Here is an 18,955-nt window from a genome sequence, read left to right as displayed (position 1 = left end):
ATACCAAGACAACATATTCTCTGAACCTGTCGTATGGTCCTATGTTGTACTTTTCTCAATAGCAGTCCACCAAACTACTGAGGCCGATGTAAGTATTGGTGTAATCACGCTCCTGTGGAGTCAGTGGACTATCCTCGGATTCATGCCCCTTTTCGAGCCTGCAGCCCGTCTATATAGTGCCCAACATATGTGAGCCTTCTCAATACGCTCCTGAATGTGACACTTCCATTTAAGTTTCCTACCCAAGATCAGTCCTAAGTATTTGACCTTGTCAGATATCGAAATCGTTTTGTTGAGGAAACGTTGTACGTCAAATTGGCCCACCTTCGTCTTCCTCGTGAACAGGCATATTTCAGTCTTCTCTGGGTTAACATTGAGATACCTGGGTCTAGCCCAGTCATATCCCAAATGCAAGACCTTTTCGGCCCTACTGCATAGCTGGTTCGGATCCTTACCTCTAAGAAGTATTATAACATCGTCTGCATAGCAGGCGGGTTCAAATCCCTACAAATACCACCCTTGCCTCCTGCCAGGCTTTCGGAGCCTGAATTATTCTATCGGGCCCTGGTGACTTAAATGGTTTGAAGCTCCTCAATGCTTCTATTACCATAAATTTTGTTATAATAATCCTTAGATCAATGTCATTTTTCCAAGATTCGGGTGTCTCCGTGAGTCCCGTCGTATCCTGTGGAAAATGGAAGTATGTTATGGTCTCTCTTTTTGGAAGTATGTTATGGTCTCATCGTCGGCACCCTGTGCGTTAGGCGGCATTGAGTTCTCTGTCACTGCACTGTCTGATGTTTCAGCATTAGGATCTTTATCCATCCAAGTTTTTGAGAAAGTCGTTGATGGCTCCAATGTCGGGCCCGTGTTCGTTAGACTGCCTGATGGTTTAGTATTAGGATCTTTGCTTACCCTAGTCTTCCCAATATTGAGAGAGTCGGTGATTGTCTTGTCGTCGGCCCCCTGTCCGTTAGGCGGTATTGGGTATCCCGCCACTGCACCGCCTTATGGCTCCCATATTAACCGATCTTGAATTTTAACTTTTTTGAGTTCTAGAGGGCGCAATTTTTATCCGATGTGGCTGAAATTTGTCATGAGGTGTTTTGTTATGACTTCCAACAACATTGCTTAATATAAATAGTTGAAATCTATAACCTGATATAGCTGCCATATAAACCGATCTGAGATCTTGACTTCGTGAGCCTCTAGAGGGCGCAATTATTATCCGATTTGACTAAAATTTTGTACAAAGGCTTCTCCTATGACCTTTAATATACGTGTCAAATATGGTCTGAATCGGTCTAAAACTTGATACAGCTCCCATATGAACCGATCTCCCTAGTTTAGTTCTTGAGCCCCCAAAGGGCGCAATTCTTATTCGAATTGGCTGAAATTTTACACAATGACATCTACTATGGTCTCCAACTTTGAATTTAATTATGGTCCGAATCGGACCATGATGAATATATATATATATATATATATATATATATATATAAAGGGTGATTTTTTTGAGGTTAGGATTTTCATGCATTAGTATTTGACAGATCACGTGGGATTTCAGACATGGTGTCAAAGAGAAAGATGCTCAGTATGCTTTGACATTTCATCATGAATAGACTTACTAACGAGCAACGCTTGCAAATCATTGAATTTTATTACCAAAATCAGTGTTCGGTTCGAAATTTTGACAAATTTTGTTCAGCGATGAGGCTCATTTCTGGTTGAAGCTCCTCAATGCTTCTATTACCATAAATTTTGTTATAATAATCCTTAGATCAATGTCATTTTTCCAAGATTCGGGTGTCTCCGTGAGTCCCGTCGTATCCTGTGGAAAATGGGTTTTCATCAAAAGCCTCAACATGTCCTCCGTTGTTTCTGCTCTCACTCCCTTGTCGTCTACTGAGGTTTCATTCTGGACATGGGTTTTTGAGAGAAACTTTTTCATCTTGGCGGCGTCTTTAACGCACGTTTTGCCGCTCTGGTAATCTTATTGTATCCCTAGAGCCGTGTGTATTACACATCTCAATATACCTCCGCTTTTTTAAGACGTGTTCTATTATAAAGTCTGCCGACGTCTTTTGGAATGTTGCGATCCAGGGTCATCCAGGGTTTTTCTTGGGCTTATTTCCTTTCTTGAAGAGGACAAATATCTTCGAAAGACTCCACTAGTGCAGTCTTAATCCTGTTGGCATTGTCGTTAATTTCTTTTAAGCTCGGACAATCTAAATTATTTTGCACAAGTCTTCTTCTGATCAGTCTTTCAAATTTTGGCCAGTTGGTTTTCAACTTATTACGGAAACTTACGGATTTGGCGCTGGCCATGCTATTCTAAACCTGATGTAGCGATGGTCAGAGAAGGAGTGCTCCATGGAGACCCTCCAATCCTACACCTCGTCGATTAGATTTTCCGAACATATTGTCACGTCTAAAACCACCACCCTAATCCTATTAAAAAAGGTAGCGGTGTTGTGATGGAGAAAATCTGTAAGGGCAAAATACATATTGCCTTAATTCAGGAGACATAGACGACCCGGAACAAAACTTCTTGGCTGAACCATATAAACTACCAATTATTCTATGCTAACACTGGTACTCGGCGTACCAACATTAATAAGCGGGGCCAAGATTAATGTTGGTACGCCGAGTACCAGTGTTAGCATAGAATAATTGGTAGTTTATATGGTTCAGTCAAGAAGTTTTGTTCCGGGTCGTCTATGTCTCCTGAATTAAGGCAATATGAATTTTGCTCCTACAGAATTTCTCCATCACAGCGTGAGTAGCTGTCTCGCTCCGATGGAGGTTTAACGATCATTGGTCCTCCTTTAGATGGTGTTCTTGGGATTGGGTGATGGTCTCTTCGTCTGCTCCCAGTTCTTTAGGCTGCATTGAGTTTCCCGTCACTGCACTGGATATTTTAATATTATAATCTTTGCCTATCCTACTCTAGGCCATGTTGTCGGAATGGATGAAGAAGCTTCAGCAAAGAGGTTTTTTGAAGGCAAACGGTAATCGTTCCATCATCGCGTCCCTGCTTGTTAGGTTTTATTGAATCTACCGTCCCTGCACTGCCTGATGTTCCAATATTACGATCTTAGCCTACACTAGTCTTCCAAATCTTGAGTAATTGGACTTTTTAGAAGTATGTTATGGTCTCATCGTCGGCACCCTGTGCGTTAGGCGGCATTGAGTTCTCTGTCACTGCACTGTCTGATGTTTCAGCATTAGGATCTTTATCCATCCAAGTTTTTGGGAAAGTCGTTGATGGCTCCAATGTCGGGCCCGTGTTCGTTAGACTGCCTGATGGTTTAGTATTAGGATCTTTGCTTACCCTAGTCTTCCCAATATTGAGAGAGTCGGTGATTGTCTTGTCGTCGGCCCCCTGTCCGTTAGGCGGTATTGGGTATCCCGCCACTGCACCGCCTTATGGCTCCCATATTAACCGATCTTGAATTTTAACTTTTTAGAGTTCTAGAGGGCGCAATTTTTATCCGATGTGGCTGAAATTTGTCATGAGGTGTTTTGTTATGACTTCCAACAACATTGCTTAATATAAATAGTTGAAATCTATAACCTGATATAGCTGCCATATAAACCGATCTGAGATCTTGACTTCGTGAGCCTCTAGAGGGCGCAATTATTATCCGATTTGACTAAAATTTTGTACAAAGGCTTCTCCTATGACCTTTAATATACGTGTCAAATATGGTCTGAATCGGTCTAAAACTTGATACAGCTCCCATATGAACCGATCTCCCTAGTTTAGTTCTTGAGCCCCCAAAGGGCGCAATTCTTATTCGAATTGGCTGAAATTTTACACAATGACATCTACTATGGTCTCCAACTTTGAATTTAATTATGGTCCGAATCGGACCATGATGAATATATATATATATATATATATATAAAGGGTGATTTTTTTGAGGTTAGGATTTTCATGCATTAGTATTTGACAGATCACGTGGGATTTCAGACATGGTGTCAAAGAGAAAGATGCTCAGTATGCTTTGACATTTCATCGTGAATAGACTTACTAACGAGCAACGCTTGCAAATCATTGAATTTTATTACCAAAATCAGTGTTCGGTTCGAAATTTTGACAAATTTTGTTCAGCGATGAGGCTCATTTCTGGTTGAATGGCTACGTAAATAAGCAAAATTGCCGCATTTGGAGTGAAGAGCAACCAGAAGCCGTTCAAGAACTGCCCATGCATCCCGAAAAATGCACTGTTTGGTGTGGTTTGTACGCTGGTGGAATCATTGGACCGTATTTTTTCAAAGATGCTGTTGGACGCAACGTTACGGTGAATGAACACATTTCGAACCGAACACTGATTTTGGTAATAAAATTCAATGATTTGCAAGCGTTGCTCGTTAGTAAGTCTATTCATGATGAAATGTCAAAGCATACTGAGCATCTTTCTCTTTGACACCATGTCTGAAATCCCACGTGATCTGTCAAATACTAATGCATTAAAATCCTAACCTCAAAAAAATCACCCTTTATATAAATATATATATATTGCTCCGTATAGACTCAAAAACGGCTGAACCGATTTCTTTCAAATTTTCACAGATTGTGGGGAGTGGTCCGGAAGGAGCAATAGGCTATATAATTACTTGATATTAGTAGGGAGACGGACCCTCCCCCTTACCCTAAAAGTACGACCCCTAAATAAAAGTGAACCAATCGGGACAATATGGAGTTCAAATGAAAGGAATTGAAGAGTAGACTACGAATTCCATATTAAAAATTCGATCCAAGTGACTGGGGGGCCCCCCGACCCCAAAACCCCATAAAATGGGTTTATTGGACTATAATGACAATGTGAGACTCGAATGAAAGGCATTTGGGAGTAGATTACGAAAATGGTCAGGAAGGAGGAAAAGACTTTTTAGTTTGTTGATATTGGAAGGGGGCGGACCCTCCCCCGTTACCCCAAAAACACCACTTAAAATTAAAAGTGCACCGATAGGAACAATATGGGTATCAAATGAAAGGAATTGGGGAGTAGAATACGAATATGGTACTAAAAATTGAGATGAAGTATGCGAGTGGTAGTCTAACCCCAAAAACTCCCCCATACACACATATTGGAAGTAAATATCAATATGGGACTCAAATAAAAGGTATTCGGGACATAAAAAATTAGGTCGAAGTAATAGGGGGTCGTCCCACTCTCAAATGGGAAAATAATTTCGATCCTAGCTAGATGAGCCTCAAATTAAAGGTATTTGGTAGCAGATTACGAATATTACATTAAACTTTGTGTCCAAGAATCTAGGTGGTGCTTTACCTCCCCATTAAAACAATGTGACAGATATTTTTAAGTAGAGTGCGTCATTCAAATTTATGCTCAAGTGGCAGATAGAGTGGCAATTATGACAATATGGGGTTAAATTCAAAGTATAAGGTTGTGTACTGTCTTCATTCTGCTCATATATCTAGCGGACCACCTCACCTCAAAGCAGTTGATCAATTATAATGACCTAACAGGATACTGCCGCCGTACCCCCAAAGTTATGACATTCAGTGTGATAGGAGCAGTTGCAAACCTTAACGACAAGGTGGCCGCCATTTTTAGATCATCGACAAGGAGCCTTCTTTTCCTAGACAAGTCCAAACAACGTGGACAAGTGGGCAACGCTTTCATGTTCAAAAGTTTTACATGGTTAAATTATTAAGAACTGTCGCCACCGCACCTAATATAAAGACCGGCAAATTAGTTACCTACCACTGAGAATAGTTTAATATGGCAATTTGATTTGATTTAAAAAAGACTCAATTATGACAATTTAACAGGTAGCCATATATTGGGTTGCCCAAAAAGTAATTGTGGATTTTTCATATAGTCGGGGTTGACAAATTTGTTCACAGCTTGTGACTCTGTAATTGCATTCTTTCTTCTGTCAGTTATCAGCTGTTACTTTTAGCTTGCTTTAGAATGGGAGAAATGTAAAATTCTCAGTCGTTTATATGTGATTGCGCAAGCATCAGGGGCGACATGGAACGGAGAATTTTTAAGTTATTTTGTTAATATGTTGGGTATCAAAGTCTAAACCTTTCATTTATAGATGGCAGCACTAACATTTAAATAATCGCCCTCTATTCTGTTTGCAAATGAATCAATTGAATGGAGACGCCACCACGAACAGAGAGAGGGCAGAATGGTAAAAAGTGATAATGCCATTTATCATTGTTATTGCAACCTATCGGTCCGTAAAACAAAGAAAAATAAAGTATAGGAATTTCGTTGCGGTTTATTGCTATATAATGTTTTTGAATTTCCCACCCTTAGATAGTTGTTTCAGGTAGTTTAAGTGGCCATCTTTGCCTAAGATAAAAATTTATTTAGTAGAGTGGGAATATCCAAGTTTGTGTTAAACTGTTAGAGGGAAGGCTCAACGAACGTACACAGAATCAGAGCTATTGGAGAGTAGGTTACGTTACAGAGCTGAATTTTTTCTACGTCTTGAAAGCGAAAGCTCAGTGGAGCGGGTTTGATTGAAAGCAGTGGAGCGGGTTTGATTGAAAATTTAGCTCAAAGATAAGAAGCCTCCTTTTTACAGTCGAGCCCAAGTGAAGTGTGAGATAAGCACACATATTTTATTCGTTTTGTCACTCGATTCGTTCGCCAAGTCATTGAAAACAGCTGATTTTATAAAGGGAAAATAGCTGTTTTCAATGACTTGGCGAACGAATCGAGTGACAACAAGTAAAAGCTTGAAAAGTTCGACCGGGCCGAATCTTACATACCCTCTACTATGGATCTCATTTGTCATTTTTTTGCCCGATATCACTTTATAGGCAAACAACGGATAATGGATAAAAATTGCAAAGCTATTGGAGCTATTGCAGGTCAGCAAAAATTGGATAAAAATTAAGCCCTATAGTGGCTTAAAAATTAAAATAGGGAGATCGGTTTATATGGGAGCTATATCAGGTTATGGACCCAATCAGACCATATTTGGCACGTATGTGTTTAGCCAAATCGCATAAGAATTGCTCTCTCTAGAGGCTCAAAGAGTCAAATTAGGAGATCGGTTGATATGGGAGCTACATCAAGTTTTAAATCGGTTTGAACCATACTTAGCACAGATGTTGGAAGTCATAACAAAATATCTTACACTAAATTTAAGACAAATATGACCAATATGATAGACCAATATGACTATGACACATTTAAAATCTCAACTGACCTACACTAATAGGAAGTATTTGTGCAAAATTTCATGCGCCCAGCTTTATCTCTTCGAAAGTTGGCGTGCTTTCGACAGATGGACGGACCGACATGGCTAAATCGACTTTGAATGTCAAGACGATCAAAAATATACATATATACTTTGTTGGGTCTCAGATGAATGTTTCGATACTTTACAAACGGAATGACGAAATTAGATTATGATGGAGGGTATAAAAAGAATAAACAAATTTGGTGATCTAGGCCGTAAGTTTTTGTACGGAAGTCTTAAATGGATGATGATTATTGTCGCAACTATTATTAAAGGAATATCTAGTGTAGAATATATTTTCTGATATTTTTGGCATGGCTAAGCCGAAGATGCTTACCCATGGGCAACGGTGTCATGTGATAGTCCGACAAAACTGGAAATTCGATTGAATTCAAAACTAAACAAAATGATGACAATGTGATGGGAATCAACAGCGAGCATCATCAACAACAAATTCAGCGCCATCTGTTGGGGGATAGAAATTATTTGAATAGCCAAGCAAACTCGAACAAAGGAAAAGAGAGCGAGAGGTACAGGAGAGTGCGTTCAAAGTTGATCTCCATTTCCCTACTGTTTTGACAAGTTGTCTGTCATTCGAATAAATAAAAAAGGAACTTTGACTGTTTTCATTTTTATTTTTTATCCCTCCTATCCTGGGAAAAGCTTCCACAATAATCTAATAGTTCTATAAAAACATGGCCGCAAAATATATACGTAACTTAGTGAATGCAAAGAAGAGTAACTGGGCACATTAGCCAATCAGGGATATACGGGACTTGGTTTGTTTGTTCCGTATAGACTGAAAAATGGCAGAACCGATTTTCTCGAAATTTTCGCATATTGTGTAGGTTGGTCTGGAAGGAAACATAGGCTATATAATTTTTCGATATAGGAAGGGGGACGGACCCTCCCCTCTCTTTATGCCAAAAACACAAACCAAAATCAAAAGTGGACCGATCGAGACAATATCAAATCAAATCAATCAAACAATCAAATGAAAGGTATTGGAGAGTAGAATACAAATATGGTATTAAAATTTGAGTCTAAGTACCTATTGGGCCGCTCCAACCCCAAAATTCCCCCAAACAGCGTATTGGACGATCGTTTCAATATGGGGCTGAAATGAAAGGTATTCGGGAGTAGATTTCGAATGTGGCATACAAAATCAGATCGAAATATTGTGGGTCACGTCACCCCTCAAAAACCACCATTAGACCACCTATATGGTACTTGGCTGAACCGATTTTCAAAAACGCCACCCATATCCGAAAGTGGTCCGATGGGCACAACAAGGATATCAAATGAAAGGTAATGGAGACCAAAAACCGAACATGGTATTAAAATCCCTACCCCAAAACTCCTCTCAACAGATATATTCGAAGTTCATGTCAATATGGGACTCAAATGAAAAGTATTAGGCAGTAGATTACAAATATGGCATAAAACATTAGGTCCAAGTAATGGGAGGTCGCCCAACCCCAAATACCCCCAAATGGGCATATTAGCCGAACATGGCTATGGGACTTAAATGAAAATGAATTTGGGAGTAGATTACGAATGTGACATTAAAATTTGCGTTCAAGTCTAGGTGGCGCTTTTTCTCCTAAAGATACGTCAAATGGTTTTTTTGACCCATTATGACAATATGGGACTCAAAAGAAGGTATTTGAGAATAGAAAACGAGTTTGATATCCAATTTTGGAGCCAAGTGTTTTGGGGTACGCCCTAAAGCACCCCCTAAACTGAACTTCATTTCCGTTGGGGATAAAGAACGAATTTGATATCTATTTTCAGTGCAAAGTGCCGGTGGCTGCCCCAGCCCCAAAACACCCTCCAAACGGTTCATATTTACCGGCCATGCCAATATGTGGATCAAATTAAAGGGATTTGCAACACGAATTTGATATCCATATTTGAGTCAAAATGTCTGAGGTTCCATCCCTCCCATAAAAAGCACTTCTCATTACCCTAATTTGTAAAAGCATCTGGAACCGAGCAGGGGCATATTTCACACATCAATGAGTGCTTTCCGATTCAAGTTTAAACTCAATGATAAGGGTCCATTTTTTATAGCCGAGTCCGAACGGCGTCCCGTAGTGCGACACCTCTTTGGGGAAAATGTTTTAAATGACCATGTATGGCATTGTACCTCGCAAATGTCGCCAACCACCGCTTTGTCCGATGTTCTCGCCAGGATCGAACGCGTTCAGCGTCATAGGCTACAATGGCACGAATTATTCGCATTCAGAACGATGTGTCCCCACCCTGAAAAGATATTAGAGAGTTAAAGAAGGCGCCGCGGAACGGGCCCGGTTCGGCTAGTGTATATATATTCTTGATCGTCGTAAAAATATAGGACGACCTGTCCGTCCGTCTGACCGCCTGTATGTTGAAATCGTGCTACAGTCTTTTTAAATAGAGATATTGAGCTGAAACTTTGCATAGATTCTCTCTTTGTTCATAGGCAGGTTAAGATCGAAGACGGGCTATATCGGACTATATCTCGATATAGCCCCCATTAGACCGATCCGCCGATTTAAAGTCTTAGACCCATTAAAGCCACATTTATTATCCGATTTTGCTGAAATTTGGGACAGTGAGTTGTGTAAGGCTACTCGATATTTTTCTTCAATTTGGCTCTGATCGGTTCGGATTTGCATATAGCTGCCAATATAGACCGATCCTCCGATTTAAGGTTTTGGGTCCATTAAAGGCGCATTTATTGTCCGATTTCGCTGAGATATGGGACAGTGCGTTGTATTAGGCTCTTCGGTCCAGATTTGGATATAGCTGCCATATAGACCGATATTTCGATTTAAAGTCTTGGCCCCATAAAAGGCGCATTTCTAATCCGATTTCACTGAAATTTGTCACAGTGACTTATGTTAGACTTTTCGACATCTGTGTTGTATATGGTTCAGATCGGACTATATTTGGATATCGCTACCAAAAAGACCGATATTTTGTTCTAGACCACTAGACCACATAGACCACTCAATGTCCGTGCCTAATTTGGTCCAAATCAGACCATATTTCAATATATCTGCAATGGGGACATAAATTATGCATTTTCCACCGGATTCTGACGAAAGGTGGTTTACCGATATACCCAAGGTGGTGGGTATCCATAGTTCGACCGGCCGAACTTTAAGCCTTTTTACTTGCAAAAATATTGAATATTTTTCAATTCATTCAAACGACCTACGTATTTCTCGAATTAATTGAAAACAAATGCGTAATTAAGTTCCCTTTTTAACCTGCAATTTTTTCAATTTAAAATTCATGGTCATTTCCTCCTGTTCTCCTTACACGGTCTTCTTTTCATGTGTATCCCCATCTATGTACCTTAAAACAATTCCTTTGAGAGATTTATAAAAAATTTGCATTTTTATGATACTTCTATTAATTTGTTCTTGCATAATTCCTTTTCACACCACAGGCGAAGAGCTCAGCAATTAAAGGTGGCACGTCAAAAGGAAAAAGAATGGCTTAAACTACAACGGGCCAAAGGTGTCAACCTGTCCACCCTCAATGGCATGAGTACGACACATCACTTTCGTAATGGCCCCGCAGCAGCCAACGGCAAAGCGCACATATCGTTTGAGAACAGTGTGGTGCTGCTAGAGGCTGCCTCACGCAATGACATGCAGGAAGTGGCCGAATTGCTGGAACATGGCATCACACCGGACGCAGCCAATGAGGATGGTCTGACGGCGCTGCATCAGTGTTGCATTGACAACAATGTGGAAATGTTGAGATTACTTTTGGAATATGGTGCTAATGTCGATGCTCAAGATAGTGATAAATGGACGCCTCTGCATGCGGCGGCAACTTGTGGCCACCTGGATTTGGTGCGTATCCTAATCGATCATGGTGCTAATCTATTGGCCGTTAATACGGATGGTAATATGCCATATGATTTGTGTGATGATGAGAATACTTTGGACTACATAGAGGCTGAAATGTCAAAGCGCGGTGTTACACAGGAGCTAATAGATGAGACGCGTTCGGCGACGGAGCGTAAAATGTTGAAGGATTTAATGGAGGTATCGAAATGTTTTGGAGATTTGGAACAGCCTGATGAACATGGCGCAACACCGGTAAGTATAAGGAAATTTAAAAGTCCAATAGAGAAAACAGGTCGCAAGAAACCCCTTGGCCATAAATTTAAATACCAAATTATTGAATACAAAAAATTAAATACAAAATTTTATTTTTAGAGCAATTTGTTTTTTATACCCTCCACCATAAGATGGGGGGATATACTTATTTCGTCATTCTGTTTGTAACTACTCGAAATATTCGTCTGAGACCCCACAAAGCATATATATTCTTGATCGTCGCGACATTTTATGTCGATCTAGCCATGTCCGTCCGTCTGTCCGTCCGTCCGTCTGTCTGTCGAAAGCACGCTAACTTCCGAAGGAGTAAAGCTAGCCTCTTGAAATTTTGCACAAATACTTCTTATTAGTGTAGGTCGGTTGGTATTGTAAATGGGCCACATCGGTCCATGTTTTGATATAGCTGCCATATAAACCGATCTTGGGTCTTGATTTCTTGAGCCTCTAGAGTGCGCAATTCTTATCCGATTGGAATGAAATTTTGCACGACGTGTTTTGCTATGATATCCAACAACTGTGCCAAGTATAGTTCAAATCGGCCCATAACCTGATATAGCTGCCATATAAACCGATCTTGGGTCTTGACTTCTTGAGCCTCTAGAGTGCGCAATTCTTATCCGATCAGAATGAAATTTTGCACGACGTGTTTTGTTATGATATCCAACAACTGTGCCAAGTATGGTTCAAATCGGTCCATAACCTGATATAGCTGCCATAAAAACCGATCTCGGGTCTTGACTTCTTGAGCCTCTAGAGTGCGCAATTCTTATCCGATTGGAATGAAAATTTGCACGACGTGTTTTGTTATTATATCCAACAACTGTGCCAAGTATGGTTCAAATCGGTCCATAACCTGATATAGCTGCCATATAAACCGATCTTGGGTCTTGACTTCTTGAGCTTCTAGAGGGCGCAATTCTTATCCGATTGGAATGGAATTTCGCTGGACGTGTTTTGTTATGATACCCAACAACTGTGCCAAGTATGGTTTAAATCGGTCCATAACCTGATATAGCTGCCATATAAACCGATCTTGGGTCTTGACTTCTTGAGCCTCTAGAGTGCGCAATTCTTATCCGATTGGAATGAAAATTTGCACGACGTGTTTTGTTATTATATCCAACAACTGTGCCAAGTATGGTTCAAATCGGTCCATAACCTGATATAGCTGCCATATAAACCGATCATGGGTCTTGACTTCTTGAGACTCTAGAGGGCGCAATTCTTATCCGATTAGAATGAAATTTTGCATCACGTGTTTTGGTGTGATATCCAACAGCTGTACCAAGTATGGTTCAAATCGGTCCATAACCTGATGTAGCTGCCATATAAACCGATCTTGGGTCTTGACTTCTTGGGCCTCTAGAGAGCGCAATTCTTATCCGATTTGCCTGAAATTTTGTACGACGGATCCTCTCATGACCATCAACATACGTGTTTATTATGGTCTGAATCGGTCTATAGCCCGATACAGCTCCCATATAAATCGATCTCTCTATTTTACTTTTTGAGCCTCCAAAGGGCGCAATTCTTATTCGAATTGGCTGACATTTTACACAGGTCTCTAACATATAATTTAATTGTGGTCTAAACCGGACCATATCTTGATTTCACTCTAATAGCAGAGCAAATCTTTTCTTATGTCCTTTTTTGCCTATGAAGAGATGCCGGGAAAAGAACTGACTAATGCGCTCCATGGTGGAGGGTATATAAGATTCGGCCCGGCCGAACTTAGCACGCTTTTACTTGTTTTTTTTTTTGGAAAAAAATGTATTAAATTTTTATATAAAATTTTAATATATATATATTTTAAATTTGTTTGTCCCCCAGATTCGGTTCATTTATTTCAGAATGTTTTTATTTCTCTTTCGCGACCAGCTTAATGATTAAACATTTTTTAAAAATTGATTTTTCTTTGTCTTGTTTTCTCTCTGCCTTTCTTTTTCTTCCCTGTAGCTGCACATAGCTGCCGCCAATGGTTATATGAAAGTAGTGGAGTTCCTTTTGGAACAACATGTCAATGTGGATGCCTTGGATAAGGATATGTGGTCACCCGTGCATGCGGCAGCCTGTTGGGGCCATGTAAGATCAACTTGATTGTTTAACAAACGTATTTTAATTTTTGTTAACTTTTAGCTGGAGGTTTTGGAAATGCTGGCACAATGTGGAGCGGATTTAAATATCAAAAATAAGGATGATGAAACGCCGTCAGGTAATAAAATTACTTTTTTCAAAAAAGCAAATCAATCGGTACCAAATCGGAACAAAGCCTGTACTAACTTTTCCTGTAACCTGTACCAACTATTCTACATCCGACTTTTGATCCGAAATCGTTACGAAAGTCATTGGCGTAACGATTCGGATTATAAGTCGGATGTAGCATACGAAGTTAGTACAGATTTCGTTCCGATTTCGTACCGATTGGTTTGGTGGGAATATTTTCAGAAAATGTGATCGATGAGGTTCAGTATTGAAGGGTCTCAATGGAGCACTCCTTCGTTGGCCATCATACATTACATTTAGAATACCACGGCCAGCGCCGAATCCAATGAGCTTCCGTAATACGTTGAAAACCAACTGGCCAAAGTTCGGAAGACTAACCAGAAGAAGACTTGGGCAATATTCTTCAGACTGTCCAAGCTTACAAGACTTGGACGACAATGGCAACAGAATTACGAATGCAATAGTGGGGTCTTTCGAAGATAGTTGTCCCCTTCGAGAAAGGAAATCAGCCCAAGAAAAACCCTGGACCACCGAGAGATTCGCAACATTGGGAAATAGGTCCGCAGACTCTGTAAAAGAGCACGTCGTAAAAAACCGACAGTTTTTTGGGAAGTGTATTACACACGGCTCAAGGAATATAATAAGATTATCAGAGCGGCAAAACCTCCTGAAGGTTTTTCTGCGAATAGGTCGATAGCGTTAATAACGCCGCTAAGATGAAAATGTTTTTCTCACAAAAACCCATGACCAAGCTAAAACATTAGTAGTCGACATGAGAGTGAGAGCAGAAACAAAGGAGGACATGTTGAAGCTTTTTCTGAAAACCATTATCCATAGAAGGAGGTCACCGTGGCACAGAGTTTAGCATGTCCGACTATGACGCCGAACGCCTAGGTTCAAATCCCGACGTGAACATCCGAATTTTTTTCAGCGTTGCAAGGCAAGTTATGCTACACCAAAGGCCTACAGACTTCTAAGCCTTAAGTTCTTTCCACTCAAAACCACGGAACGTATTGACAAAGAGTAAGACATCCAGGGAACTGCTGTAATACAAACCACATGCCTATGTCAAAGGAATGTCGGTGGAGACTGCCCTTCTCGAAATGTATACATTGGCGGTAGGCATTGATATCAAGGGGGCTTTTTACAATGTGCGGACCGATGCACTGATCCAATGCTTAGACCACCACCGGGTAGACCGGGCACCTAGACCCTAGATATAGCATATGCTAAGGAACAGGTGGATAAATTGTGGCTCCCATGAAATACATTTAAGGGAGAAAGTGACACAGAGCACGCCACAGTGGGGCATACTACCGCCACTCCTATGGGTGACCACAATAAATGAGCTATTACGGATGCTGACTGAAGAGGGATTTGAATCCGTCTGCTACACAGACGATGTTATAATGCTTCTAAGAGATGAAGATCCAAATCATCTATGCAGAAGGGCTGAAAGTGTTTTGCAAATGGCATACGACTGGGCAAGACCTAGGGGCCTCAATGTTAACCCAGAGAAGACCGAAATCTGCCTATTCACGAGAAAGATGAAAGTAGACGACTTTGACGCACCACGTTTCCTTAATAGAATTATTTCGACATCTGACAAGGTCAAATACTTAGGAGTGATCTTGCACAGGAATCTGATTTGGAAGTGCCACATTCAGGAGCGTACTGAAAAGGCTCGAAATGGGGCCTGGATCCGAGCATAGTCCATTGGCTCTACGGAAACATGATTAGATCAATACTTACGCACGCCTCAGTAGTTTGGTGGACTGCGTTGAAACAAAAAGAGGACTGCCGTCAATAAACTTGATTAACACGAAGCCTTTCTGGTCAACGCAGTCCGAGTAAAAGGCGTGGGCGACAATCGCGCGAGTTACATGCACGATTATCGCTGAAACAACAAAACGGTCGGAGGGACGACGAGAATCCTATGGGGAGATCCGGATCGTAAAAAGACGAGGCTATTACTGAAAAGAAGTATGTAGAAGGTTCAGTTTAGCTTTCGGTATCATAACGGGACATAGGACTACGAGCTCGCTTATGCAAAATAGTTGCGGCAAGCGATAGCATGTCTAAGGCATGCGGAGAGGGTGACGAGACGTCGGAGCATTTCCTATGTCATTGCCCGGCTTTCACGGCAAACATACACCGGAACTTAGGTGGAGACACAATACCAGATATGAACCAACTTAGGCGCGTGGTATGGAAAACAATAAAGTTTTATATAAGTAGCAAGAAATTCCTGACTTACACTTTTTTTCGAGTTTACTTTTTTGTGTTTAGAGCGCACAACAAGCCTATTACTGGCTTAGGTGTATGTCCATATTGACATGGGGCGGATAATTATCCGCACCCTCTATTCAACCTCACCTGAACTTGATAAAATTAAACTGCTGATAAATTTTAAATATTTTGTTAATAAATATAAACACAATTTTATCCAAAATTTTTTTAATAATTAAAAAAAATTGACTATGTAAATAAATTCTAATGCTATTTAAATAATTTCTGATTTTTGTTTTTAAAGTGTTTATATGTTTTTAATACTTTTAAAATGTTTTTATATAATTTTTCAAGTTTTTGCCTGTTACTGCGAAGATCACTAAATTTTACAATTTTTGTTTGTTTCTCTTTCGAGACGAGCTCAATGATCGGAGATGCAAATGGAAAAGGAAAGCCAAAGATAGCAACACACACCAACCACTATGGGACGCGTTTCGTCTTTGGTTAGAAGACTTTTCAACCATATTAAGTGTGATGGCTTCAATGGCCGTGCGTTGGTATGTTGTATTTGAATCGTATTTTCCATTTGCATCTCCGATCATTGAGCTCGTCTCGAAAGAGAAACAAATAAAAATTATTTTTATATAAAATTTATGATTTTTTTTTAGTTTAATTTTAATATAAAATTTTTACAAATTATGAAATGCTACAGTTATTTATTTTAATTTACAAAAACAAATTTATTTTAAAAATATCTAAATAATTTTTTTCAATAAATTTGATTTCTTTTAATTATATAAAATTACTTTTAAGTTTTTCAAATGTAAATTCAATGCAAAATTTTTAAATTTATTTAAAACATTTTCAATTTTATTTAAAAACTTATCACATAAATATTATCAAATAATTTTGAAATGCATTCTTTTAATTACTTTTTACTAAACGTGGAGCTTTTTAAATTTTTTTTATTTTTTTTTTTTAATTTAAAAAGATTTAAAAAATTTTCCATAAATAAAATGACTTTTTAATTAAATTTTAAACAATTTAAAACTTTTTAAAGTAATTGTATTAATTTTTGTTTTTTTCAAATTTCAAAAAAAATTATTACAATTTTTAAAAAAAACTTCAAAAGTTTTTAAAATATAAAGAAAAGTTTTTAAAAATGTTCATAATAACTAAAAAGATTTTCTAAATAACTATTAAATGTTTTAAATAAATAAATGGTTTAGAGCCGGAGATTATCATGTCATGGAATCACAATAAGATTTAAGACCGAAAAAAACGGCAAACAGAAAAGCCAAACGAAAGGCACGTCGCATGTTGTGTAGATATCATTGCCTATACACAAAAATGCGCTTGCAGCATCAACCGTTGCACAGTGGAAGAAAATAAAAAAAAAATAGTAAACAAGTAAAAGCGTGCTAAGTTCGGCCGGGCCGAATCTTATATACCCTCCACCATGGATCGTATTTGTCGAGTTTTTTTCCCGGCATCTCTTCTTAGGCAAAAAAAATGATATAAGAAAAGATTTTCTCTGCTATTAGAGCGATATTAAGATATGTTCCGGTTTGGACTACAATTAAATTATATGTTGGAGACCTGTGTAAAATGTCAGCCAATTCGAATAAGAATTGCGCCCTTTGTGGGCTCAAGAAGTAAAATAGAGAGATCGATTTATGTGGGAGTTGTATCGGGCTATAGACCGATTCAGACCATAATAAACACATATGTTGATGGTCATGAGAGAATCCGTCTTGCAAAATTTCAGCCAAATCGGATAGGAATTGCGCCCTCTAGAAGCTCAAGAAGTCAAGTCCCCAGATCTGTTTATATGACAACTATATCAGGTTATGGACCGATTTGAATCATACTAGTCACAACTGTTGGATATGATAAGAAAACACGTCGTGCGAAATTTCATTTCAATGGGATTAGAATTGCGCCCTCTAGAGGCTCAAGAAGTCAAGTCCCCAGATCTGTTTATATGACAGCTATATCAGGTTATGAACCGATTTGAACCATACTTGGCACAGTTGTTGGATATCATAACAAAATACTACGTGCCAAAATTCATTCCAATCGAATAAGAATTGCGCACTCTAGAGGCTCAAGAAGTCAAGACCCAAGATCGGTTTATATGGCAGCTATATCAGGTTATGAACCGATTTGAACCATACTTGGCACAGTTATTGGATATCATAACAAAACACGTCATGCGAAATTTCGGATAAGAATTGTGCAATCTAGAGGCTCAAGAAGTCAACACCCAAGATCGGTTTATATGGCAGCTATATCAAAACATGGACCGATATGGTCCATTTTTGTGCAAAATTTCAAGCGGCTAGCTTTACTCCTTCGGAAGTTAGCGTGCTTTCGACAGACATGATGAGTAATTACCAAAAACCAATGTCAAACCCTGCTCGAAGTCCGTAATAAACACCTTTGACTTCATGTCAAAAAAAGTTTTCTTTAATCTTATGTATAAAATTCGATTTGTGTTTGTTCCGTATAGACTCAAAAACGGCTGAACCGATTATGTAGGTTGGTCTAGAAGAAAACATAGAATATATAATTCTTTGATATAGGGAGGAGGCGGACCCTCTCCCTTACCCCAAAAGTACTACCCAAAAATAAGATATTGATATCGGAAGGGGGCGGACCCTCCATCGTTACCCCAAAAAGACCACTCAAAATCAAAAGTGGACCGATAAGGACAATATGGGTGTTAAATGAAAAGTATGCGGGAGTAGATAACGAATCTGGCATACAAGTTCATGTCGAAGTATAGGGGGTCAACCCATCCGCACAAAAACGCCCAAAATGGCCACATTAGCCAATCACGGATATATGGGACTCGGTTTGTTTGTTTCCGTATAGACTGATAAATGGCAAAACCGAAATTTTCGCATATTGTTTGGTCTGGAAAAAAAACATAGGCGGAAGGGGGACGTTTTCCTTATGCCAAAAAAGGGTTTCCCTTATGCCAAAAACGCAACCCAAAATCAAAAGTGGACCGATCGGGACAGTATAGGTATCAAATGAAAGGTATTGGAGAGTAGAACACGATTATGGTATTTAAAATTTTAGTCTAAGTACCCATCGGGCCACCGCAAACTGCCCCAAACAGAACTTTCACTAAATTATCA

General features: G+C 39.3%; 1 protein-coding gene across 4 annotated transcripts in view; it reads left to right on the top strand.

Annotated features, from left to right (window-relative positions):
• Positions 1–18,955, top strand: part of LOC106092414 (protein phosphatase 1 regulatory subunit 16A) — a 562,806-nt gene that overhangs the window by 460,801 nt on the left and 83,050 nt on the right. For all 4 annotated transcript variants that reach the window (XM_059370798.1, XM_059370795.1, XM_059370796.1 and 1 more), the window contains 3 exons: positions 10,676–11,336; positions 13,314–13,439; positions 13,494–13,569. In XM_059370798.1, coding sequence (XP_059226781.1) covers positions 10,676–11,336; positions 13,314–13,439; positions 13,494–13,569 — 863 coding nt within the window. The remainder of the gene's footprint in view (positions 1–10,675; positions 11,337–13,313; positions 13,440–13,493; positions 13,570–18,955) is intronic.

Source organism: Stomoxys calcitrans, chromosome 1 (genome assembly GCF_963082655.1).
Source record: "Stomoxys calcitrans chromosome 1, idStoCalc2.1, whole genome shotgun sequence".
NCBI classification, from domain to species: Eukaryota; Metazoa; Arthropoda; class Insecta; order Diptera; family Muscidae; genus Stomoxys; species Stomoxys calcitrans.
Note: the sequence above shows the minus strand (reverse complement) of the source record. Positions and strands in the feature narration are given on the sequence as shown.